The sequence below is a fragment of the Gadus morhua genome, chromosome 9 (assembly GCF_902167405.1).
Source record: "Gadus morhua chromosome 9, gadMor3.0, whole genome shotgun sequence".
In the NCBI taxonomy this organism is placed as follows: Eukaryota; Metazoa; Chordata; class Actinopteri; order Gadiformes; family Gadidae; genus Gadus; species Gadus morhua.
In genome coordinates this window covers 20,624,572-20,651,976 of record NC_044056.1, presented here as the reverse complement: position 1 = coordinate 20,651,976, position 27,405 = coordinate 20,624,572, and the positions used below count along the sequence as shown (strand labels likewise).

Sequence of the window (27,405 nt, the reverse complement as noted above, 5' to 3'; positions counted from 1 at the left end):
TTCACCTCCAGATTCAGACGTGGACAACAACTATACTTCACGTAGAATACAAGTTCAGTATTCATCAACGTAAAGTACATATCCGATGCTTCAGTTGAAACATTCAAAGGAAAGGTTTAGCCAGAGCCGGGCCAGTCTCCCGGGGCCTTGGGCTGATCTTATCAGCCGCGCTACAGTTGTCTTTACTTGCTGTCATGCTCCTTGAGCATGTCGTCTGGGTGGGGCTTCTAGCAAGACTTCTGTGGGCATGCTAAAACTTACACAAAGCCCTGAATTAACAAAAAAGGTCAAAGTAATCTCAGCCAAATATTGTTTTGGTTGTGTGCATTGGGACTTCTTTTTCATTTCCCCTGACAAGATCATCTTTGTCGCATTAAACTGTGAAATACAAAATGAAGCTTTGGGTTTATTGTTAGTTTTGTTTCCATCTCGTTCGTTTAAGAGAGTCACAGTATCATTTGTTCAAAATCAGTGGTAATTATTACTTTACCCTGTGTCTTACTCCGAGTATTGCTAAAACATATTTACAATTGTCATGTCAGAAAAAAATGCACTATGATTACCGACTACAACAAACTTGTGTTGGTTCCAACAAAAAAGGAATGTTAGTATTGCACAAAATGTCTTAAGCTAACACACATGTTTATCTCTGGATCCACAAGTTGCAGGTTCTTTTGTAAATACTTGTTACATTCTTCTCTTCGCTGATAATGTCATTGTAAGACTTTCTGGATTCATTTAGGTGTCACTCAAAAGCTGTGGACGCCTTCACTGCATTCCAGTGTAAAATTCAGCTGGGTTTGGCTTCGATTCTGTTGAATAACCAACTCCATTACTCCGCCAATTTTCTTATATCCTTGTGATATGATTATTATGTTTTTGGCAAGTGGTAATTGTGCATAAAAAAACCCAAAACAATGGTGCCTTTATGTTTGTTAACATGATGCAACAACAGTCAATCATGGAGAATTAACCAGCAGTAACGTGGAGCTGAACTGTAGCTCTGCTTTAAACAACATTGCCTTCTCCTGGCCACAGTCGCTAGACCAGTGGGGTTGGTTGTCCTCACGACGTCAGCTCCCTGGGGTCCAACAGATTCAGATTCCTCTCTCTCTCTCTCTGTCTTTAATTTTTTTTTTTAACGATCTGCTTCCAATAATAAAACCATAAAACTCAGCCTCTACCACACACTCATAACATACTGTTGTTACAGGCATGTCATGTCCAGAGTCAGAACGAACCAGGCCCCAAGCAGTGAGGGTCAGTGTGTGATCATAGATGGTTTGCAGCGCTCAGTGCTTATGGCTGTGTTCTGGAGTTGTAGTGGAAGGTTACCAAATCTCTATAGCTCTATCTATCGCAATCTCGCTCTGCCCCATTCATGTAAAGGCTGCGCTCTGCTTTGATTTACAGCTTTAAAGGTGTGTTTTGTTTTTGGTAGTTTGTCAGAGGACGCATCCAGGGAACATTTCTACTACCACTAGTAATAATAGGGTTGGAAAATGATTCAAAGACATAAAAGCGGGGCGCCCCGGTGGCTCTCCGGGTAAAGCACGGTCCATTAAGGCTCGAATCCTACCCTGGTCCCTTGCTCCATGTCCTCCCCCCTATCTCCCATACCCCTCAGCCTAACTCACTCTAGAATAAAACGGATAAAACCTTCCCAAAAAAAAATATATATAATAATAATAGTAATAGTAATAGTATAGTAATAGTAATAGTCCTTTTTTTATTGGACTTCAAAAAATTATTATCTCTGGATAGAAAGTATACCATCGCATAATTTGCTGTATGGTTAACAGCAGGGACGCCTTGGTGACTGAGGTAGGATTTGACCTTTAAGGGGGCTTAGCTCCAAATAAGACGTGTGACACGTCGTCACACCGGCACTGGTTCATTATGTATTGTAGGCTATGTGCAAGGGAAAGAGGACCATCCATGACGGTGATGATGTGACAGGGTTATGACAGGGTTATGTCTTATACATCCATGGGTCGCATATGTTACATAATGCTGCTTTGCTGGTCCTTTGACGCCCTCCCGTTTTCAGCTATCCTCGGACTCATAACAATTTGGATTAGGCCTAAATAAAAACCATTTTTAGAAACCAAATCCGAAGACATTTTCAGGCAGGCTGAGATTAGAAACAGTGAGACTTCAGCCCCACTAAACAGGATCTTAAATGCCCCCCTGGTTTAAAGTCAGAGTTCCAGTCCAAACATTACATTCCATCCCTACTCTGGGTCCATTAAAAGCCGACCATCTCAACAATTAGGAGAAACGAGTGGTTTCATTGCCTGCATACTTGGGGAAAAACCATCACATCACACAACGGGTCTCTTTGCCTCGAGTGAACCAGAAGTGACATCTCCTCCAGTGCCGTGTTAAAGCTGATGACGGCAATCACATGCCTCCCTGCGTTCCTGACATACAACTGGCAGACATTGTTGGCAGCAGCCAACAATGTCTGTTATCAACTGATAGAGTTTGATCAACATCTCTTCCACAACAAGAGGGGAGGGGCTTAAGAGGCATTCCTTCATGTGTGTGTGTGTATTTGCAGGAATGACACGATGGTCAAGCCAACTTACAACTGATCTCATTTAGAATAGTCTGTCGTCTTTGAGGCATATTTTACTATTGTTCCTCAAACCCATAGATGGGTAGATGTACAGGCCGAGATAGGAATACATGTGCTTTAGTAGAGCCGTGTGAGGAGGTTGTCTGCGGAACCACTAAATAATGTTACCGGTGTTTAAAGAGCTGGCCTGGTGCCGGAGTTCTGTACCTCAGGGGCAAGGCTAAATCTGACTCCACAGCCCACAGCCCTAATCAGCTGCATCAAAACAATCATTAACTGAGCTCCTGCTGCCTCCACACACCCCCTCACGTGCACAAACACACACACACACACACCCACACACAGGCTCCCTCTCCATGTACACACAGGACGTCTCACGGCAGGACTAGAGAGGCTTGTATGTATCAGGTATGACCCAGCAACCCTGCACAAGGTGTTTCATGTGTGTGGGTCTATTATGTCTATCTAGAGAAAGGCCGTTGTTGTTTTTTGTGCATAGGACACATAGTACTTCCTTTTGAAGTATGATCTTAGTGTTAGTGTAATACCAGAGTTCAATGACCGAGGATATCACAAAAAGACAGTTGGACAAAATTTCCGTGACGAGGGCCATTATAAGTTAGTGAAATACCACAGAATCAGGGACTCGCATCAGTAATAGTTTCAGAAATGATAACCATGGCTCTTTAATTTGCAAAAATGTACAAGTGAGAGATGAACGTGGAAGCCAATTAACTTCTATAACTACTAATAACTCTACCAATTCCAAATATTTCAATAGTATGAATTACTATTGAAATTCAGATGGAGCCAATAGTATGGCTCCATCTGAATAAAACAGCATCCACACACAACAGACATCCGACCAGCCTATGGGAGGTCAGCACTCATATTACCTCCCATGGCTTGGTATATATCCCCCACACCGTTAAACAGCGCGACCATTAAATAGGTGTTGTTATATTATTATGAATTGATATAAATACGTGTTTAGATTATTGAATCATTAAAATACCCAATCCAATACATGCCAATAAAATGGCTTGTACAATAACATCACTTTGTTCACTTAGTCAATGAGAAAATATTTGGCAATCATACATTTACACATGTTCCATGTCAGTTAGCAGTTGATATTCCAACAATTTCTGGTGAGAATCACACACACCGTCTCTTTTATGATTTAACTGTTTAATGGTCCGGGGATATAAACCAAACCACGGGACGTAATACGAGTGCTGTGTCCTCCCATAGGTTGGTGGCTCTTGGCTTGTCTGCTGTGTTTGAATGCTGTTAGCAGGAGCCATCTGCTGCTGTTTACGGTTCATTAGCCCCGATACTGAAGACAGCCAGGCTACCCCCACAGCAACAGGTACAAAAGCCGGCCTCTTCTGACTGCTACAATAAACGTCCCATCACGTTGATCCGGTATCCAATTAGAATAATACATGAGGAAAATCTGTGTTTTCTTTTAGGGCAAACAAACTGTGACTAATGGAGTACACATGATTCCTGGTGGCGATGGTGGGATGAAAGTCGTAGTGTTCTGGAAAAACTCATACTCTAATGCATACCTTCCCAGAAGTCCGTAGGCATACTGTGAACCAGCCAGTAGTAACGTGATCTCGTCCCTCTGCATGGTTATAACACACTCTTCCAGGCCCTGCGGGTGAAGAAAAGCCCAATGTTGTATTCTAAGTGCACGCAGTGATCAACATCAGTGCATGTTGGATTTGCAAATCGCTTTTTATTAGTTTGTAACTAATACACTTTAGGGTGTTGCTATTTGGTATGCCAGTGACCTGATATCCCAGGTCAGAGTCAAGATGAACCGCACCTGAATGACATCCGCCTCTCCTATGACGAACACCAGCTTTCTGTCCTTCTCCACAACACTGCGGTCCTCCAGGAAGCCCTGCAGTTTGACGGTCACTTCTTGGCCCCAGGTGGGGCGTGGGGCATGTGGGGGCCCAGGTTGTAGGACCTTCTTCCTCAGTAGGCAGTCATCTGCGTAACACAGAGAAAAGGTCCCGTTGATTGAATTGGGTTTACCTGCTGGTTGCGCAGGAGCTAAGTTTTAAGAGTTAGTCTACCTGTAAAAAAAATGATTGATACATGTGTATATACATTGATGCACCAACCCCTCCCAAGAGTTGGAGTAACGTGCTTTGTATTTATTGTATTTACATATTGCCAATCCTACCTGTAATATTCTGCCAATCTTTTGCCTTGAACAATTCCTCAAACTTCCATTCCTCCAGCACATAATCTGGAAAAAGACTTTCTCCAGAACTGTCCCTCTCCAACACCACATCTGTCTGGGACGGGTCCTGGAATCGGACCGTTTTCCAGCTGTTTGTTTTCCGAAGTTTCTTCCCATCCGCACGTCCTCCGACTCTCCAGTTCTCTCGGTCTGAATAGTTTTCAAGTGTGTGACTTTCTCCTGCTTCACGTTGGCTCCCCATCTCATCCTCCCCTTCCCTACACTGCTCCTCTCGTCCACCCAGGCCCGGCGTCTGGTGATTCTCCATCTGGGGGGAAAGGTCCCTTTCTGCAGGCCCAGAGGAGGCCTCGGGTTCAGCAGGGTCCTCTGGCTTCACCAGGGACAGCTTGGGCTCCTCAGCGGACCAGTCTGCTTCCATCTCCCGATCGAGAGCCAGGGACACCATCTGGGGACAGCTCCAGAGACGAGATGATCCTCCCAGCTCTTCTTGTTAGTTTTGGGTGGAAAGTCTTTTTTTCAGTCCTGGGTTGGAAGCGATGTGGTATTGAAGTGCTTAAATCTGCAATCCAAGAGAGTTAACAGAAAGTATTCACTAAAAGGGAGCATCCGCATCTCTTACTCTGAGCTTCATGTACGGAGGTCTGTCCAATCCGACACAGTTCCCCGCTACTCTGCTGCACTTTGACCTCTCGCCTGCATGCTTGTATTTCCCCAGTGTTGAGGACGCAACCATAAATGAACAATGTAAAGAAATGGTTCCGCGTATGAAGCAATCACAGTCAGCAGGCTTGCGCGGTGGTAATCTGCAGGATTACAAGACCAAAACCTAATCTGCCAGCATGTCCATAAGCTTCTTAATGACTTCATCAAACTGCGACATAGGTTCTACCGTCGTGACGTTGGTGTCATGGTTTTGGAAGGTTTGCTTGTTATTCGATGAAAAGCAAAAAGTGAAGGACTGTGAGAGTGGTGTTTGTCACAACAAGTCGTGTTTGTCAAACAAATACTTCCTGTTTTTATGGCTCACATTAACTGGATGCTTGAAATTAACCAGATGAATAAATGGCTTCTGATGACCCTAGCAAGTGTTTTAGGTCAACCGTGAACATCTTGGCTGCAAAGGTGCTTTTAAGATGCTTCCTTTGTAATGTTTAATAATATAAGACTATCGCTAGAACTGTAGTACTTTTTATTACTTTGCTGATTTTAGAGTACAGGACGTGCTGAGTTTAGGTTGACATTTTGGCTACATTAAGATAAAAATCTATGGCTATAAAAATATTGGGCCAGTTAGCTGTCCCTGTTTATGTACAGATAGGAGAGTGACTCAGTGTGTGTGTGTGTGTGTGTGTGTGTGTGTGTGTGTGTGTGTGTGTGTGTGTGTGTGTGTGTGTGTGTGTGTGTGTGTGTGTGTGTGTGTGTGTGTGTGTGTGTGTGTGTTGTGTGTGCGCGACAGAGAGAGAGAGAGAGAGAGAGAGAGAGAGAGAGAGAGAGAGAGAGAGAGAGAGAGGGAGAGAGGGAGAGAGGGGGAGAGAGAGAGAGAGAGAGAGAGAGAGAGAGAGAGAGAGAGAGAGAGAGAGAGAGAGAGAGAGAGAGAGAGAGAGAGAGAGAGAGAGCGCGAGAGAGCGCGAGCGAGCGTACGCGCCAGTTCAAGTGACGTGGTTAAAGCACGCACCCAGTCTATCTGTAGGATAACTCCGCCCTGGTCCAAGTGACGTTTCAATAGAATGTCGCCAATTCCCCTCAGTTGTAGAAATGGCAGCGCTTAGACAGGAGCATCGGTATGGGCTCTCATGTGTTAAAATCAACAAAATCGCCTCCAACAAAACTCTTTATCACGTCAAACTGACTGACACTGCAATCCGGACTCTCGAAGCGTACCAGAATTTAAAGGTAAGAATGATATCCGTTGTTTTGTTTTCACTGTTGCTTTCATTATCTTTGAACTCAAACTAAGCTGTTAATTATAACGATAACGGCATACTTTTACTTTCGGGGACGAAAAAACGATAAACAGTAGTAAAAGTGTCATCTGCTGAGTGGTGGTCTGCGTATGGCTTTATTGTGGATGGCTGTGCCTCGGTTGGGCTAGAGTACAGCAGTTCAAGCTTGAATTACAATCATCTACAAGATATGCAGTAGACATTACGAAATGAATGGGTCCCTTTTAAACCTTTGTATGAAACCTAACGTGGACAAATTACGCTCTTGAATGTTGTTTGCGAGAACCCATCTTTATTGTTTTCATAGAAAAAGTTCCGAAATGACACGGTTCGGCCTAATTCATATTCGTTTTTTAGTTATATATCGCTATCGTGTATATCGGTATTCCTTATATCCAATGTCTCGCATTGCTCCAGATGCATTAGTGGGCTGAGAGAAGCTTTTCTCTGATGTATTGTTGTTGAGAATTACTGAGGAGACGAGCGAGTCTCCTAGTGGGCTTGTTTTTGGAAGATAGCCTACTTCAATTGGACCGCATTTGTGTACTTACTTACTCCGACTAGGACGGGATGTTGTTGTTCTTTGTTTTGTTTTATAAATGTAGCAACATATGACTCATACTCTTACATTGTCCCGTACAACATTGATTTTGGCCTACTTAAGAGTAGTTTTTTCTTGTTCACCGTTTCGCTTGTGGGGCAAAGCGTCGCTACTCTTATGCATTGTTTTGCCCCTTTACACCGTCGCAAACCCGCCCAATTCCTCCGCTCATTCGTCCGCCCGCCAGCGTAAACCTCGGTTTTACTCCAATCAGAGGGCCTGACAACTTCCTCCAGGACAAATAACAAAGGGCACGCGACAATATTGGGCTAATGATCATTATTCTGCCACTTCTATCGAGATAAACAGTGACATATCTTAATCAAATGAATAGCCTGAGTTAAACAATCATTATATAGGCCAAATTGGCATAATGTTACACGAATTGACATCAACTTAATGATTTCAGTTGACATAGCCATACAGTTCATTATACATGAAAAAATAATTGTAGTTTAATTCGTAGGCTATATGTTTTTCCATCTGTGTAGTGTATGATAACTACTTCATGCTGAAAGGCAATTGTCAATGAAATATGATAAAGAGAATTTGATGATTTGGAGGTTGGCGGCCAACAGGAGAGAAAGAGACAGAACTAGGCCATGCCCATGCCGGGTAATAACACGGTAATGGCCTAGGTCTCATTTACTACCAGCCCATATTTTATTGTCAGCTTTTTTTATAGAAACTAGGTACAGCATATTTTGCACTCATCCCTCAAAAAAGGTGTTGTTATAGTGTTGCACAAGAAACCCTAGCTGTAAAAATATGTTCCCATGAATTATAATTAATTCCTATGAGGACATTTGGTAGGATGTTGTTGTGAACAACATTTGCTTATTCTCAAGGATTTTCTGTTTGGATTAAATATGTGTCACCCCTTTAATCTATGAATAACATGTGATGTTAATTGTTTAATGGTACACTTCAATTTGTCTGTTCTCTCAATTACACACCCAGTTGGTCATAAGTAATGGGAAAACACGTGTATAGGCCATGTTACTGTGTACTTTGAACCAGATTCTGAAATGAATGACCAATCCCACACTTGTTTACGTTGGTCCTCACCAGTGTCTCTCTCCTCCCCAGGAATCACTTCCAAACCAGCCAGCGATCTGCTTTAAGGGAAACCAAGGGGTGAGATGTTTTGAATACCTTCTGAATGCTTTGAATGAATAAATGAATGAATCATTTGTATTTAATGTGTCAAATAACCCTTACACTAGTGTACATACCATAACACTATTGTTCTCATTTTACACTGGCTTTAAACAGGAACCCACACGTTGCATATGTGTGATAGCATAATGCTCTTAATGCTAGAGAGACAGACTCCACGGTGACCACAAAGAGAAACATGTTGCATGATGAGCACACGGCGTGGGTGGGTGCATGGCACTGGAGAGCAGAGCACAGGGCAGGTTGTGGGCCAGTGGCAGAACATTCACGTGTGTCCGGGCAGCAGAGCAATCTCCCCCCCCCCGTCTGCCCGCTATGCTACATCCACAATTCCACCGCTACAATCCACCCTGTCTAAAAGGAGCTGCTGCTCTAATCCTCGCAAGAGCCGATTGCATTGACCAAAGTGACTTTGCTCTGTACACAAGTGCTGGGTCTGGACCTGGGAGCCCTGCTAGCAGAGGGGTATGCTATACCCCCGGGCTGCTAGCCAGGTTACTGGGTCAGGCCCGCCCTGGGGGAGGCTTTGTTCTGGAGGGGGGGGGGGGGGGGGGGGGGGGGGGGGGGGGGTTGGGACGAACCCCAGGGAGCCCCCACATCTTCATGCCTGTTGTCCCTGCACAGACATGAACAAAAAAATGTCTGACGTAAAGAAATGGAAAGGAATGGCTTTTGGAGCTGTTTTGCCCTCGTTATCTGCACTGCACCGGAGCACACATTGCACCGTGTGTAATATTACGGGGAGATACATACATACAAAAAACAACAACATCCCGATTCCTCAATATGCCGTCAGTCTGTAAAGCAATTTCTCAAGTGTGTGCAATTGAAGTGTGCTTTAATCAAGGAATACGATTTGGGTGATTATATCTGGGGTTGGCACATTGCATATTCAAATTGCTTTACAAAACTGAAAGCATGGAGCTCCCTCCCCCTCCGACAATGCAGCCTGAGCTGGACCACTGGGCATTAATGAGGTAGCTGCAGCCGTGGGGGGAGACCAGATTAAGCCGTTAGTGGGGGGAGCATGGTGCTGAACATGGCAGTCTGGTGTACAGCAGCACCCCATAAAGGGTCTCTGGATCTGAGACATTAAGCACCACAGATGATAAAGCACCACCCCCAACGTTGTCGTCCCTGCATTTTAGGTTTCCTTTTTGTCTCTAAGAATAATAGAAAGCTAGATTAGGTTGGTAATGGTTGTTGTGTTGATATTGTGTTGCATAGACAGCCTTGTGCAAAGATAGAGCTTATGAAAATCTTGACATGGTAAATATGGCAGTGTAATTATGATATAGCAGGTTGTGAATACTTTCTACTTTCCCTAACCTCGTTTAGCACTACTTTTAGTATGGAACTGTCTGCCAAAGGGTGCAAGGCTATTAAAGGTTTGGTCCCCTTAGATTAATTTGACATCCAGTGAGTGAGACAGCAAGTTATTTAACATGCAGACAAATGACAACATGCTGCCGACAAATATAGCAAATCTAACAAGAAACTAAAGACAAGTGCAACATCGGCTCATTTAAAGGTGTAGTCAGTAGGATGTATTCAGTAGGATGTAGTGCATCTGGCGATGATGTTTCACACAAGGGCCCTACCTTTCTACGCTGGCCTGGGAGCTGCCAGTGGGACCTTTCAAAATAATGTGATCATCTACGACAGCTTCAAATAGACAAGTGTGGGCTGATGAGTTTCCTTGATACATTTATTAGTTGTATTTTGTTATTTAGTCTGTTAAGGGCATCGCTATCAAGTAAGATGGTGATTACGATGGAACACTCTGTTTGTCAGTTCGGGGCTCCTGTAGAAACATGGCGGCGTAACATGGCCGCCTCCCTTGGAGAAGACCCACTCCCTCACAACAATTATTATTTGAATGAGGCTATTCATTCACAATTAAAACATAGTGGATATTGTAATCCATTATATCGAGTCTTGGCAATATACTCATTTTCTTACTGTCAACATTACAAGGAAAAATAATGTTTGAAGTATTCTGATATGCGTTATCTTCTTTGTCATATATTGTTGTCCAAAAACCCATCAAAACAAGCCCCAGAGCTTCTGATCTTGCAATCACTTTCCCAAAGCCTTCGTGCTAAGCATCAGAGAGTAAGTAAGGAAGTAAACAAACCCTTGAGCTAAGCCTCCTTCGGCCTCCTAGCCTCCTAACACAGATAATGCAGTGCTTTGTGGTAGGGAAACATTATTAGTTATTATTTGGATTCACATTTGTGTATTAAAATTACTTTGAACCCAAATCCTAATAACATTTAAGACATAATTCCAGCCTGGAATTTCACATCTCGGTGTCTCAGTGCACTAAAGTGAATTATTGTGTAAAATATTATTAGTGTAGGGTTGGGGCCATTAGCTATGTATTAGTTATTTTTTCGAATGACCTTGCCTGTTTTTTGCACATTATACAATTTGACAGTGAGCTAAATTATTAGAACAAACTCTTCCATGTCCGATTGATTTTGCCACATCCGTAGCCTTCATGAGATTTGATTCCTACGGTCATGTACAAATGTTTTGCCGCAAACACAGCTCCCAAGTAAAGGCATTGTTGATGAGGGCCGAGGAGTGGATGGGAATGTAGCAACTCTCATGGAGATATTCTCCAGATGAGTGTGTGAGACTCTGCTCTCCCCCGGGCCCCCTTCCTGCCTGCCCTCCCGATTATTGCACTGCTTCACCCCATGCCTTGGCTGAATCCTTTGGAGACATCACAACCGCTATCTCACACACGGCTGCTCAGAACCCCCCTCACTCACACACACACACACGCACTTCCCCCACCACCGCCACCACCGCATGTCCTTCGCCTCCTCCTACCTCACAATGCAAACAAGCCTTTTCGGTCTGTGTGTGTGAGAGTGTGCATGTTTGTGCACCAATCCCTCCTCTCTCTTTCTCTCTCTCTCTCCCTCTCGCTCTTGCTCTTGCTCTTGCTCCGGCTCTCTCTCGCTCTGGAAACTAATTAAAATAACAATAACAGGAATGCAGTCAGAGAGAGAGAAACCCTTTCTAAACAGCAAAGCAAGGAGGGGAAGGCAGAAGAGTCACATATGGGAGTAAAAGAGGCACACGTCCTTCCATTCATCCAGATGTGTCAAGCTAGGCCAGAGTCCCTGCCTGCCCTGCTAGTCTGAGGGCCCACTGTTCACGCTCTAAAGGAGTTGGCCCCAGCGTTTTTACTTATGAATAGATGGTTCTCATATCATTATTGTGTATAGTACTCCTCTACTAGCGTTTTAGAATGGGCCGCCATGTATGTTAGGTACCAAGGGAATAGTTTAATTGTTTGTTTCATTCAAGTTGGTGAATATCAATCCACACCCCCCTCCCCCATCAATTGTTCTCAGTAAACCCCCTGTTTTGACATATCCTCCCTCAGTCATTAGTTATTGCTGCGTTTACACACGACTGAACGGACACAAGCGACAGTGGCGCTGCAAGTCAACATAGCTGCTGTAATGTGGTCAAAGGGCAGTGGCATCCTTTCTGAGCAGCTTAGGAGCCTATTGGGGAAGCCAATAGGCCACCGTTTGGCTTATGTAATGCATGCACGATAAACAGGACACAAAGGCGAACTTTGATGCCTTTACTATATATTCCTTATTTATAAAGTGCAAGGTGCAGTAGTTAATCATTTACTCAGACAAATGATAATTTAAGAACCAGGCCAGCGTAATACCAGTTTCTCTGGTAAGTAGCACTTGACAATAAGGGAACATTAATTTACCATTAATTAACATTATTTAATGCAGGTGATAAAATAATGTTAGGGGGTAACCCTAACCCCTATGCTAGGGTTAAATCAATTATGAATGAATCTTCCCTTAATGTAAGTGTTACTTTTTCTCCTATAGCCAACATCCCCCAATATAAGGACAACCAAACAGCATTGTTTTTCTGCTGCTCCCGAGTATCACCTTTCAAGCAAACCGCTGTTTGTGCTGTTACTGAGTCATTAGAGGTAAGCACAGGAAGTGCAGCTTTACTACAGATGATTTAGAAAAACAAAGTATGACGTTGGGATTAATCCACAGTACTCATAGTGTTATGTGTTGACACAAGCAAACTGTTATTCTATTTAAGTAAGGGTTTATAAGTAAGAACCCCTACCTCCTGTAAAATGTCAGATGCTGATTTTACTTTTTTTTTCTTAAAAAAGAATGAATCCAGTTTGTGTTCATTTACAGCATGTTATTAATAGCCCAGTGTGGACATACGTTATAAACAGTATGTTATACACAGTAATTTGTACCAAAAGCCCAGTGTTACTGTGAACATATGTACAGTGCCTTGTATAGATAGCACAGTTCACACATATGTTGCATATAGTATGTTGTATACACAGTATGTTTGCACATATGTTGCAAACTATATCCTTTCATTGGTATAAATAGATGAAACGTGCCGCATCAGGGGAAGGAAGCACAATCCTTCGGTATGTTTACTGCAGAAGTATTTCTGAATCAGGAAGTAAACAAATGACTTGCCTCTCTAATTTTAGTGAGCCTATAGTGAAACTCTCCCCCATTTGCAGACAGTGCAAAACAACCTCACCATATAAATGAAAATACCAAAGGCAATCGGTACACAGTGTTTATATGGAATATATATCTTGTAATCTATTGCTATCATTTCCATATATTCCATATTGAGATCTACAAAGTGGGGTATTCTGGGGACATAATACGATGTGGCTCTTTGGCAAGCAACATGGTGGCCAGTGGTGTTGTCTAAATTGCTCTGTGTATCTGAAGGATGACACCCAAGGAGAGGTGGGAGAGAGGTGGAGGAGAGGGGGAGGATGCAGCCGGTTGTTGAGGTTGACAGATTAGGCCCTAGCTGGGGGAGAGACTGCTTCTGCATGGCATGGGAGGCAGTACCTTGGGGAAGGTGGGGGGGGGGGGGCTGCTCTACAACTGCCCAGCCCCGCAATATCCCTACTCTCTCTTCCATCCCCACCCCCTACTGTTCCCCTGTCTCTACCAACCCCCCATTTGCAAAGGATAAGTCTCACAGACGCACAGGAGTCAACACATCCAGGCTGGCTGGAAGCCTGATGGAAATCTCAAGAAGTGATCTCACGTATCACGCTTCCACGACCAGTGACTCACAAAGGAGTCATCGTGTTAACAATGTGGGGATAGTGCACCGCTGTTATTAATATTACCCCACTTTCCCCCCCAGAGCTTTGTTCGCTGGAATCTCAGTGCTTGCCGTCTGGCTTTGTCACAGATACATACGGTAACAGCCTGAGAGAACGGGAACCCAAATGCATTACATCATTACATCGTCGTGATACTGGCCGCAAAGCCATCACCAGCACTATAAGCGGGAACTGTGCCAGTTAAAATGTGCTTCCTGATATTCAATAACATGAAGGGGCTATTGAGTGCAAACAGATTCAAAGAGCAGAGACACGGCAAGCTGGGCCAAGCCATCAGCCAGCCATCCCCCTCCTCGTGCACTGAGCTGCCTGGTTGTGTTGAGCGCATTCCAAAGCGGGGACACTATGCTACATGCACACAGGCTATACAGGGAGACCCCCTCCTCCAAACCCTGACTCAAACCTCCATAGACACCCCGCCCCCCGCCCCCCCCAACAACACACAGCCACACTTCTTGGCTGTTCATAAATAATCCAGGCGGGATCGACAGAGCATCGCAGCGAGCGCTGTGGGGGAAGAGCGCAGAACAAAAGAGCGGCGTCTCTCTGAGGAGCCACAGCTGAGCGGCTGAGAGGAGGAGACAATGGTGGCTAACGTCGGGAGAGACCAGAGGGCAAGAGGTCCACATTCACTGGGAATCCCGTATCCAGGCACCTGTTAGCGCAGATCACCTTCAACGGGACGACACCTTCAAAAACGTTTTCTTTGGTATGGCCTTTTTTGTTAAAAAGCAGAAGACAAAATGTAAGAAGGAAAGTAGGATGGAGCATCTCTTTTCCGCCAACAGCTCTTTGGCAAGAAGCAGCAGCAGGAGAAGAGTAGAGTTTATCCTTTGAAACAAACCATTTTGTTTCGCCAATAAAAGGCAGCATTGGCTTCACACGGACATGCTCTTTGTCTTCATCCAACACACACACACACACACACACACACACAGTCTCACACACACTCGCACGCACACATACAAACACACACAGAGTCTCACAAACACGCACGCACGCATGCATACAAACACACGCGTGCATACAAACACTTACACACGTGCATATAAACACACACACACACACATGCGCGCATAAAAACACACACACACACATGCGCGCACAAAAACACACAAACGCATACACACACTCTTACACATATAAAAACATGTGCACGCATACGTACGCACACACACACACACACACGCATACACACACTCATACACATATAAAAACACATATGCAAACCCGTGCACACACACACGCATACATACATACACATACACATACACACACACACCGCTATTTTTCTTCCCCCGTCCCTCAAGTGTGGCTGACACCTTCCAACAGCCTGGAAGTATTTGACATCTCCAAACACCCTGGCCTGCTGCAGCAGATGTAGCTGAGCCGCTACCACACAGACCGTTATTGTATCAACGCCCGTCCAGTCCGGGGTGTGTGTGTGTGGGGGGGGGGGGGGGGGGGGGGGCATGCACTGACCGTGTACTAAGCATTGCTATTCAGAATCCACTTGGCTCTGATGACTAAGACGACACACTGACACAACTGTCAAATTGTGAAGCTCAGGCCAAGCTCAGCTGCACATACGGTGTGACTTGTATCTTAGTTTCTTAGTTTCTTTAACCGACGTTACTGTGAAAGCAATAACATACATCGCGAAAAAAGTGGACGGATGTATTCAAATACTTTACGATTACTTTATTCATTCCTTACTTTATTCATACCATTCACACATCCTTGAACTAACTTACACACAGATACTTACATTTAAATGAAGACCTTTCTTATGTGATTGGGGGAGTGAATTCCTGACATAACAGCAAAGAGTCAATTAAAAAAGACAGAATAATGTATTTATCAAGAGATAATGGCTGGGAGCTAGCAGCTCCAGATGCAGCTGTGGTGGCCCGGCAGACGGTTGACCTCACTCTGCCGGTTGACCTGTGGAGCAGTGCAGCTCTCTCCTGGCTTGAATCTAAGATGGACCAACCGCTCTGCCTGCACAGTGCCTGGGTCAGTGGCCCAGGGGCCCCATGCAGGAGATCACACCAAAGGCCCTATAATGGAGCCGCCTTGGGCCGATTCGAAGCAGTGAGGCCCCCCGTCTGGGCCCGTGCGGCTAGGCTGGAGCACCGATTGGTCCCAGCAGGCGATGTGTGTGTGCATTTTATGAGGTTTGGAAGGATGTTCAAATAAGCAGTTCCGATATTTGTTATGGATAGAAAATAAAACGCATTGCATATTGAGGTTTTAGCCTCAGTATTAGGCCTCAGTCCACCCATTTTGTTTTCAGGATTACCCCCCCCCCCTCCCCCCCAGACCAAAACCAACCAGTCACTGGGGTGGGGGAGAAGCAGTCAGGATCTGGGCCCTAATGGGTTAAGTGACATATGGCTATAAAGATGGGGAGGGACGCGCTGAATAAAAACAGGGTGACGACCTCCTGAGCAGTTTGACCTGAGTGACGTTGATTAAAATTAAAGTGCAAAGCGTGAGGACGGGTCCAGTGACAGGCAGGGTCCCGTGACAGGCAGGGTCCCGTGACAGGCAGGGCCCGACCCAACCGTCTGAACGAGGCTCACACAGGAAGCAGAGAGAGAGGGTGCGGGGGGATGGGGCAGGTCGGGGATGAGTATGCCACTGGGTTACCATGACTACCAACGCTAACCCCGTAAATCTGAAACGCAGTACTCTCACCTCTGCGTAAGCGAGCTTTTGATTAGCATTTTTATCATATTGAAGGATAAAACGCTGTTTATTTATATTCAGCGGGCTTTGACCTACTTCTGCAACCTCATTTTAATGACTTGTTGCTTCTAAATCCAGCAGAGATGAATGCACTGAAGAGACAGACCCAGTGTAAGTAATAGCCCTGAGGATATAACGTATATTATGTATGATACATGTAAATATATATACATATTAATATATGTATAGATAGATATATACGTACACATATTTCTATATTTGTATTTATATATATATACATGTAGATATATTTAAGTTAGTTATATTATGGATATGACTAATGTATATATGTTTGTTGTAGTTAATTGGCAAAAAAAAAGCCAAGCACACATTTATGGCAATGTGCCCTGACCCCTCACGTGAGGAGAGAGACGTAAATAGGTCAAAATTAATGGTCAGTTATACGTCTGAACCCGTCTACGGCCTTCTGGGCTGCCGTGCGCTTTGTGGTGTTCACATTAAGGAGGGCTAGAAGCTGATGGGGGCAGGGTGAGCTCCATGTGCTGAGCTTCAGAAGAGGAGGAGGAGGGGAGGAGGAGGAGGAGGAGGGGGACTGAAAGAGGAGCTGCTCATTGGCTCTGTGCTGCAACAAACTGCTCCTGGGTTTGCTGCATGACTGGCCATTTGTGACAGATAGAGTCCTGGCTGACACATCTGCTAGGGGCACTGCGCTCTCTGCCAGCCCATAATCAATCACTTGCCATTGAAGACTAGAGAAGCCAATTTGAGTGCACTGACTGGCGTGTTTTCACGGGACCTGCAATAAAAATGTTCTTGTGCTTCGATTGTCCCCATGTGGCTTTTGACAAAAAAGAAGCCTGAGAATTGACTGCTGGGAATAAATAATAAGACTCCAGTTCATGGAATAAAAATAACAACATTCTAGCCAAGCATATCTTTATGAACAATACAAGCTCGGCATTACACCACATTAAACGTTATGCGAGGGGTTATATTTTTTTGGGACAAATAGGCAGTCATTTGGCCGACAAGGCGAGGGAGCTCTGTGAAGAAGACGGAGCCAGCATTCATTGTGTTGTTCAGGCACACATGAAGGCTTTATGAGTACTTCTATTCTACGCCAAACTTGCCTTTTAGGGATAGGAGGTCATTTTGCCTGCAGTGCCATGCTGCCCTGTTGGCCACTTAGTCCTCAGGGACAGAGCGCCTATATGTTGTTACGGTGGGGCTATCAGAGAGGCTCCATTGCTGGCTGAAGGTCAACCTCTCAGGCAGCTAGCCTTGGTCTCTGTGATGGCTCAATTATTATTAATTAGATCACTTTCTTGTCAAAAGACACTGAACATCATTTTGTATGACACATACATGATGATGATAACTGATAAAAATTGAATGCATTACACCAATGAGTTCCACTGCTTTGTAGTTGTAGTCAGTCATTTTGCCAGCTAAAATTCTTCATCAGTTGTCATAAAATCAATACTGTGCAGTCAAAGTAACAACATTAGTATTTTGTAAATCTTGTTGTTATATCATACATAATTAATACAGAATGAGTATTTATTTGTTTTTGATAGGTCATCATGTTGTAGTCTGCCTCATCACCATGCCATTTAACTATTTTAATGAATATTGTAATTAACTTTATTGTTGATTTCATTTTGTAACAGTACATTAAGATCCCAGCGTCCACCGCTGAGACGCCCGACGCACTCCGAGTCTTCTCCTTCTACCTGTCCAGCGACAGCAAAGACAAACCTCAGGCCAGCTTTGACTGCATTCACCAATATGTCTCAGGGTAAGCACCACCACTCTTCAACACAGCCTCACCCGGTTCAATGTGGGACTGACAACAGCCACACTGTGACACGCACCCACTGTTTTTAATGAAGCCATTGCCTCAATGTAAACCACAGAATCACATAATAGCAAAGGCCAGACGGGCTATTTTCTAATGTTGGTCAAAGAAGCAAAAAATAGTCCCGCCTGGAGAAATAAAACATGTATCCAGATGTGTATATTTTTACAACAATACCAAAACACTGACATGTCTTAAAGAGTCTTTGGAGAAAAATGGAGGTTGTTATTTAATAATTGTGGGGCTATTGAAATTTCCATAATTTTCCATAATAAGCCATAATAACACATAACAGGCGATCCCTTGAATATAGTATACATGTGTACACAAGAACACAACACAACAGTGTCTCATGGTGTTTGCGGCTGGCCCTTAAAGCCTTAACAACTCCTCCACCATTCATTAAGGACAGGAACACTAAACAACGACATTAAATGTCAGATAAAGATCACGTGCATTGTGTGAGCTCTGAGTTAAGGCAAGCTCTCAACATGTGTCTACCGTCTTTTCCCTGCCCTTTGGTCCACTTCCTGCCTGTGGCCCACCGACCAAACCCGCCATCCGACCCACGCAGGGAGGGGCGTGAGCTGCTGGCCGGTAAGGGCAGCATCCAGGACAAGATCACGGTGTGTGCCACGGACGACTCCTATCAGATGACCCGCGAGCGAATGTCCCAGGTGGAGAAGGACATCTGGAGCCGCGCAGCCATCGAGATCAAGCCAGGTCCCAGTACGTGTTCAAGTGGATTCATTCATCCATGCATTCACTCATTCATTCATTCATCCATTCACGAGGGGTGTTATACGGCATGAGCTGTTTTTTTGTTTTTTTTATATGACGCAAACTAATTCCCAATGAGGCGTACGGAAACACATGGAATTTGGAGGGAATAAACAGGAAGTTTTAGCATTCCTGGAAAATGTGTCATTCCAATGTCGCTTGCTATTTTAAGGAAGCGTCATACTGGCAGATGGTTAAGTCATTATCACCAAATAACCGTTATGACAAGTGTTTTTTCTTCCTTGAATATTTGTGTCCTCAGCTGTTGAGGCCCTCGACCAGCCGGCCTGTCTGAAACGTTGAACTGATTGAGCTTGTCAGCTAGTATGCGCTAACTAGTGTCATGCTGAGAGAGACCAAGTAATTAATGAGACTAACGACTTTGCTGGAATATAGTTTCATGTTTGAACATTCGAATAAAAAAACGGATAAAAGTACTCTTTAGATGAACAAGGCTTTGTTGGCTGTTTCAATCTCATTAGAATGGCCCTGAATCTGATATAAAACATTGATGATGCAAGAGAGATAGTGGTTTAAAGCAAGGCTAGCTTAATTAAGCCTTAAGCTAAAACTCTTATTCATGACTTCTCACTTGTTTCGTTTTTTTGCAGTATCCTTGTGTGGTTTCATAAATAATTTGATTATTTTAACTAGTAGTAGAGTATAAGATCAAGAATTTCTTGTTGCAGTTTGGTAACTTTGAACGTAAAGGTCCCACGGGCACGTTTAGGTCACGCCCCCTATATCATCATCATTATTGATCATGGTGGATGTTTTTGGTTTTCGTAACAACACATAATATGTAGGATCGACTTTCTACAGTCCGCCAGAAACATGATTAATACTTAATGGTAAATGATACTGCATAATTTGAACACTGCCAAGCATTGTAGCGGTGAGTTAAAACCCGGGCTGTACATTCACTGTATTCTGTACACTAGACTTTACGGCCCCCACTTAAAGAGCCTCTGGTTTCCTTGTCCTATAGCAACCTCCAAAGCACGGCTTAGTGCTCTGATGAGATTACAGTTGAGACAGCTTTTTTCCTGAGCGCTGCCTTGCAGTGCTCGCCGGGGTCTGGCTGAATAGCGAAGAAAGGGCCTCTCTGTGTCGGCCGCTTTGGTTTCCATGCTTCTCTGTTTACTCAGCAGCAGGCCTACCCCATAACTGTCAGCCCTTCCTTTCACTGTGTCCCACTCTCAAAGACCTCGCATGGCCCCAACTTCCAAAAAGTACCGCCTTTTGGGATTAGAGAAGGTGTCTTATTTAACTATTCTCTTCGCGGCCATGTGAAATACTTCAACAAAAGACAAAGCATTTCTTGTTCTATCTTTTCATTGACTTTGAAAATAGTTTTTCTAAAATTGGAATCAAGTGCACATGGGGGCACTCGGTAGCTGCTGCTGTTGGAAAAGTTTCCGCTGACTAGAATGAATTAAAGGGATCTGATAGGATGGGCTAATATTTGGGTATGCTCTGGGAGGCTGTGTTCATATTAAAAACGAGTGCCTTGTTTGCATAACTAGCCTGAGGACTTGATTTGGAGTTGCTTTGTTAACAGACAATTCAAAGTATGTATATTTAAATTTGGACCAACAGTGATACTATGTTTAATCCCTTCTGCACTTCCCTGGTCTCCTACGCCGCACAGAGTCCCCATTCAGCGAGTGTCTTTGATTATCTCTGATACAGATGCTGCTATCACCAACCCAATCACTGCCCAAACAAACCCCTGTTTATCTTGACACCACCACATGGAAAGGGAAGCCGCTGAGGCCACAATCAAATCTGCATTGCCCCAACTTCACACTACTTCTAATCGTACTCCGTGCTAATACTGAGGCAAATACTGATTCTAATACTGACGCTAATACTGGTGCTTATAATTGTTTTGTTTGCCCTCCCAGGTAAATGTGTGAAGGTCCAGAGGAAGCAGGGCAGCGCGGTTTCAGGCTTGGACGGCAGCAACAGGCAGTCCCCGAGCAACAAGAGGAGCGCGGCCCCAAGCTCGGTGGCCCACCGGCCCCTGAGGGAACGCATCATTCACCTCCTGGCCTTAAAGCCCTACAGGAAACCCGATCTGCTCCTGTGGTTGGAGAGGGAGCGGGCCAGCCTTAAGGACAAAGCAGACCTGACCTCCGTGCTGGAGGAGGTGAGACATCTGGGCCAAGTGCTAACAATGGAGGAACTCTGGCGCCGTCCTGGGGGGAAGACAGACAGACAGTCAGACAAAACGCAGAGAGAGTCATCAGATGTGTCATGTGTGGATATCGGAAATGCTAGAAACAGTAGACAAACTAGACATAGAACCAGCCATTGATGGTGACACTGTAGTGCAGCTGAAGCTATAAGGTTAAAGGTGTATATCTGTGATGGAGTTCACTCCAGGTATACTAATACCTGGGATCTATAGTTAAGTGGTGCACTGCTTTCTATTGTGGAGCCTAAAACCGACCTCTGGTCAACCGTGATTAGGAATGTTGGGGGATTATCTTCAGAAGGCGAAGATTGAGTTTTGTCAGGAGAGGTTAAGAAGAGTGTCTTTAGGCTATCCCATTTGTTAAAAGGATGAACCTAAAGGGATCCCTGACCTGTATGTGCCATGATTACATTATGGTCTAGGGAATGCACTGCTCACACGCAATAGCCCACTCAAAAATGTGTGTTCTAGTCAGCCTTGTTTTCCTTTTGGCGTATTTTTGACATTCTGGGTCTGCTGATTTCCAGATTGCTAAACTTAACCCCAAGGACCTGAGCTACACGTTGAAGGAGGAGCATTACAGGCACGTCCAGCGCGATTGGCCGGGCTTCGTAGAGGAGGAGAAGCAGCTCATCCACAGGCTCCTGGCCAGGTGAGCATAAAGATGGTTCATATTCTTCCATGGGCATCACGCCAACCACTGGAAGGATATTACCCGTTCTCGTACTCATTACCTATGTTCCGGTAAAGTAAATCCTGAGAGATAGTGAAGTTGGAATCCCATAATGAAACATAGTTTCAGTTTGTACAGGAACCAAGAGACGCTGGAAAGAGTTATTTCAGGAAATTGGGTTGGATGCACATTGACAGCTTACTGAAATCAGAGCTTCTAAAGGGTGATGCTTCATCAAACAAGACAAATATTCACTACCCGTTGCTGACAATGATATTAGTAATGGCTGATAGCATTAGCAGAACCCAAAGCCCATGGATTTGAGGCCGAGATGCATCCCTCTTGCATTTCTTCTTGCTACCTGTGACCACACTAACTGGAGGGTTCCATCGACTCATGGGTGTTTCGAAAAGAAGCCCAATCCTTACTGGTTGAGTGCCCCTCAGGGAGCACTAGGGCGGATGAAAAGCAGCTCAGTTGTTACAAAGTAATTCCAAATAGTTTTGCTAAGAGAAATGCTCTAAGGTAGTTGTATATTGTCCTGACCAGGTGTCTTCACTCACTCCCCTCCTCTCTGTCTAAGTGAGGATTTGTTCTTCTCCTTGTTTTTTCAGGAAGCTCCCACCCCTCCATGGCAACCAGGTAAAGAGCCTGCAGTCCAACCCTTCATTGCACAAAGCGCCTGGGGATTCCCCGTCGCAGCTCAGCCCTGCCAAACACCTCTCTGTGGTAAATATGAGCTCCTATCAATGATAACAATCTTCACTTCCACAACATCGAGCGATACCCCATGGAGTGGAAACACCCAGGGGGAGCAATAAAAGCCTGCCTTTATCATCGGTTTGATAACGACGGATCGAATGTAAAACGAAAACTCCTGAAACCCTCCTCTGTTTTGTTTCTTCCAGAAACGCCCTTTGCCTTCTGACTCTCAGGTCCTCTGTCAGACGCCCAAGAAGCAGAGACTATTGGACCACGTTTTGCCTTTGCAGTCCCCGTCTAACGGGGAGGTCGGGCCTGGGAAGTCCCGTAGCTCTGCGGCTCCAGGGAACACCAGCGTACAGACCAATACAGAGTTTGAAAGGACCCACAGTCACGCCCAGGGGAGCCCCACCGGCCCCTACCTGAGACCCACCCTAAGCCAACCCTCTGCGGCCCCCAGCCCCCAGCGGGCCGAGCGGGCCCCCCCGGCGCCCAGTCCCCGGGCCCCTCAGGCTAACGTCTCTGTCTGCGCGGAGCAGCGGCTCATCAACGGCCTGCAGAGAAAGAAGAAATCCAAAAAGCACAAGGACAAGGAGCGAGAGCGCTTGAAACCAAACTGGATCGAGACCAGCCCAGACCAGAAGCAGAATCAAGAGAACATCAACGGTACGTACTACGTAGCGATAGACACAGGTGTTTTTAATGTCTCTAGGTTTCTGTCCCTTATCTTTGGACTGCTTTCTTCCTTATTGTTTGAGATGTTTTTCTTTAGTCATCACACAGCTGTGTGTGTGTGTGTGTATGTGTGTGTGTGTGTGTGTGTGTGTGTGTGTGTGTGTGTGTGTGTGTGTGTGTGTGTGTGTGTGTGTGTGTGTGTGTGTGTGTGTGTGTGTGTGTGTGTGTGTGTGTGTGTGTGCATGGCACACATGTTTGTTTATGTGTTTGTGTGTGTGTTTTATATTTGTGTGTGTGTGCTTGCGTGCGTGTGTTTGTATGTGTGTGTGTGTGGGCACGTGTTTGTACATGTTTGTGTGTGTGTGTGTGTGTGTGTGTGTGTGTGTGTGTGTGTGTGTGTGTGTGTGTGTGTGTGTGTGTGTGTGTGTGTGTGTGTGTGTGTGTGTGTGTGTGTGTGTGTGTGGTGTTCGGACACGTTTTCTTTCACACATCGTCCTCCCAAGTCAGCCTGTTAATGTTTGACTGGAGCAGCTGGCTAACCTCTGGTCCAGTGATACAGCGCGCGGTGCTGGGCTGCACCCCACTGTGCCACTCACCTCGCTATGAAAACACTGTTATCAGGCCCAGATATAATTCACTCAATCACCATTCAGATGATGGATGCGTTATCACGTTTGCATTGGCAGCATGCCTGGCCCCATTTTGATTTGTGTGTTTCGTTCATCCACAGACCAAGAGGGGGACAGCACATCTGTTACTCACGCCTCTGACGAGGAACTGCCCGACTATTTAATGTGAGTAGAAAAAACAAACCTTATTGCTTAGTGGAGCCATCCCTAAACATTAGATATAGACATATGGTCATAGACATTCAGAATGCAACTATACCCCACTCTCAAAGAATAGCTGTTGGTCATAACATCTTTATCATATGATCTGCCACTTTCATATTGTGTTGTCTACTCTAGCTTCAAATTATTTAAATCAAGTTAACTTAAAGGATTAGTCGTCATGATTTGTTCACATGATTAGTTGAACTAGAAGGCTTTAAAGCACATTTGGTGCTTTAAAGCACCAAATCACTATATACTGCCATCTACTGGACAGATAAGAGTAAATAATGTCTCTTGTTTTAAAGTCTCATTGAGGTAAATAGGTAGCAGCGTCAGCATGTGCAGGAAAAAGAAATATAAAGTCAGAATAAAATGTAAGCATACTGTCTGTTTCCTTCCTCAGTAAATACAGAGCCATAGCAGCATTGGAACAGCGCCAACAATATAAGGACGACTTCTGTGCGGAGTACGATGAATACAGATCCCTTCATGAGCGCATCGGCACTGTAACAGAGATGTTTGTTCAGTTGGGCTCCAAGATCAACACACTCTCCCCAGGCACACAGGAGTACAAGGTACTGTAGAATGTATAGAACAAACTGTTGTGAACAGCAGGCATGTTTTTCATCAACATATACGAGTGTGAAACTTCTTCCGACTAAACTGAATAAACAATGCTATTGCTGACTCTATTTGTACTCTTTACAGCTCATGGAAGACCAAATATTACAAAAATATAAAAAGTATAAGAAGGTAAGATTTATTTTTTCTATCAGTCCTAAAAGAAAACACATTTTTCATTTTATTATTTCATTAAATTAGATATGCTGAGATATCTGTCAGTTGGCGCTAGCTTGAATTACCCAGATCAATTCAACATTCATCATGGTGCGTCCAAAATGGGAATTCCCTGGGGTAGCATTTGCTTTACATTTGCCGGTTCCATTGATTTGCATAGTTACAGTAGCCTAGCTCTTCTTGATGTGAAGGGAATAACATTGCACTACTTTCCAAATATTTTGCCAGGGTTTGCTTGTTCAAAACTAGCACCAGTCTGCAAACCCAGATAGTTTGGCACTATTTTCTACGTTGGCATTGTTAGGCTGACTGTGATGCGCTGCTGCCTGGTACTATGACATTATCAGCCGCTTCTGGCTTGGCAGCCTCCGCGGAGGGTTACCTGTGAGCGGCGTGTCACAGGTAGCCTAATAATCGCCGAAAATAAGTGCCAAAAATACTGCTCAATTATCTGTTTAGTTTCAGACAAACTACTATCTTGTTGTGTTGTTACTGGCCCCTCGTTTTTAAAGGCATGATAGCATGAACACATGAGAAATATTTGGAAAGAAATTAGAAGTGTTTACGCCTCGCATGAAAAGGAGCTAGGCTTCTGTAACCCTGCAACTCAATTGAAGCGGTTAACGGAAGGCAAGTGTTGGGTTATCATATGCTCTCCCTTAGCTGCTTCCATTGAGTCCCCAGCTCGACTCACAACCATTCATTTTTGATTAACGTATAACTACTCGTCTGAATCTGGGTAAGACAGTACAGTTTAATTGAATTTGGGGTTAACACTTTGCCTTTGTCTTTTCAGAAGTTTCCCGGTTATCGGGAAGAAAAGAAACGATGTGAGTACCTGCATCAGAAACTTTCTCATATCAAAGGCCTGATTCTGGATTACGACCAAACACAGACTCCCACCTAGCAACTGGCATTTGTCCTAGCTGCTGAGTGTAATCCTCTTGGGCCAAATTGCTCCATATGGACCAATAGACTGTCAGGCCATGGGGCCGGGAGAACTTGGATGAGGCTTGTGTTACTTCACCAAGTGTTAATTACATCAACGAGAAGTTTGGTGTCAAACACTTTTTATTTTTAATTGGACCAAGACCACAAGCTTCTTATCAAACGATGTCCCCTGAGAAAATGTTTTTGGAGTTGATCTTTGATGCAGTCGCTGGGTATTTTCAAGCTGTAAAACGGTTAGATTACTGTGAAAGCCAAATGCATTATTATGTTTTCCCGTGCAACATAATTATAAACAATCCTGCTGAATTAATTTGATGCTCGGCCCTCCTCCTACGGAATTAAAGTGATCTTGATTGTACAATCATAAGGGAAAAATAAATGCTGCAATATAATTCCAAACAAGAAGGTTATTGGCAGTGTTAGACCATAAACCTTGAAAAATATGAGTTAAAATCCATATGTGAAAATAATGAAATGCTATGTAATAATAACATAACAAAAGACTTATCATGTCAAAAGCAGTCTATTATTTGCCACATATAAAAGGAATCGACCACTTCAGACGCTAGAGGGAAGTGCCATCTGTGCATAAACTATGCATTTGAAATGCATACATTTATGTCAAGCAATGCAATATATCCTAACAGGCCATGGTACTTTTCACACCAGTATTGCCATCCTTCCAAAGCATATTGGACTGCAAGCACTCCTCTGAATAAACCTGTCGGTTTATAGGCCTGCGCTTGTCAGGACCAACGTTTATTGGATCGACAACTAGCATACCGGAAATTGCCTTTACACCATGTCATGTAAACAAATCCTTGATGCAGTGCCATGGAAGTATCATTTTGTAAACGCTGAAACGGCAGTCCATTGCTGCTGTGGATGAATGGATTTTGTAATAATGTCCAAATGCCTTTTTTTTAAGCTTACAGGGTATTACACGCATGATCATCTCAGTGTTTTGGTTCTTTTTGGTTTTTCTATCTTTATTGTGTATTTGTGTGGGGTAATACAAGTTAGTTCTATAATGTAATTCGGTGAATGTTATATTTTGACATTGCACTACTCAATGTGGTCTTACGCCTTCTGAAATGGATTGTTTCATGTGAATTTGTTACATATATGTGTGCAGGTACATTCCCATTATTCAGGTATATTTGCAGGCGGTTGGAAATGTCAATGTCTGTTGACAAAATTGGAATCAGTCGTTAAACCGCTGTGATTTCATCATAGAATCTGTAATAATGCCTGATACACAATTCTGGACCGCCGATACCCCATTGTGCAACTGTTCGTTTTGTGAAGTTTAAATTATTTGTTTGAATGTTCTTTTGTTTTGTTTAATGCAAATATGAATCAAGCCAATTGTTTGTTTTTTTGTGCTGCACTTTTTTTGCCACAATTTTCTCTTCATAAAGGTCTTACTTGTTTTGTGTTTTAAAACAAATTTGTTTTCTTACGTCATAAATTATATGAAAGAAATACATAAAATGACTAATTCACT

General features: G+C 44.1%; 2 protein-coding genes and 1 long non-coding RNA gene across 5 annotated transcripts in view; 2 read left to right on the top strand and 1 right to left on the bottom strand.

Annotated features, from left to right (window-relative positions):
- Positions 1-5,176, top strand: part of LOC115550586 (uncharacterized) — a 13,372-nt gene extending 8,196 nt beyond the window's left edge. The window contains exons 3-5 of one of the 2 annotated variants that reach the window (XR_003977920.1): positions 3,836-3,953; positions 4,057-4,992; positions 5,089-5,176. This is a non-coding gene — a long non-coding RNA (uncharacterized LOC115550586). Of the gene's footprint in view, positions 1-3,835; positions 4,993-5,088 lie in introns of both variants that reach the window. The other variant, XR_003977919.1, reaches the window with a different exon arrangement.
- The window catches only part of fkbp16 (FKBP prolyl isomerase 16), a 22,242-nt gene extending 14,771 nt beyond the window's left edge, over positions 1-7,471 (bottom strand). Inside the window, exons 1-4 of one of the 2 annotated variants that reach the window (XM_030365754.1) lie at positions 7,304-7,471; positions 4,785-5,364; positions 4,419-4,588; positions 4,156-4,244 (exon numbers count right to left, since the gene is read on the bottom strand). In XM_030365754.1, coding sequence (XP_030221614.1) covers positions 4,156-4,244; positions 4,419-4,588; positions 4,785-5,250 — 725 coding nt within the window. In that variant the 5' untranslated portion in view covers positions 5,251-5,364; positions 7,304-7,471. Of the gene's footprint in view, positions 1-4,155; positions 4,245-4,418; positions 4,589-4,784; positions 5,365-7,299 lie in introns of both variants that reach the window. The other variant, XM_030365753.1, reaches the window with a different exon arrangement.
- LOC115550583 (RNA polymerase II elongation factor ELL2) lies at positions 6,492-27,405 on the top strand. Its single transcript, XM_030365752.1, has 12 exons — positions 6,492-6,698; positions 8,439-8,486; positions 18,099-18,226; positions 18,861-19,015; positions 20,974-21,218; positions 21,794-21,918; positions 22,554-22,668; positions 22,848-23,307; positions 24,047-24,110; positions 24,553-24,724; positions 24,858-24,902; positions 25,744-27,405. Exons 1-12 carry the CDS (start codon positions 6,561-6,563, stop codon positions 25,852-25,854), a joined length of 1,806 nt encoding a protein of 601 aa, XP_030221612.1. The 5' UTR covers positions 6,492-6,560; the 3' UTR covers positions 25,855-27,405.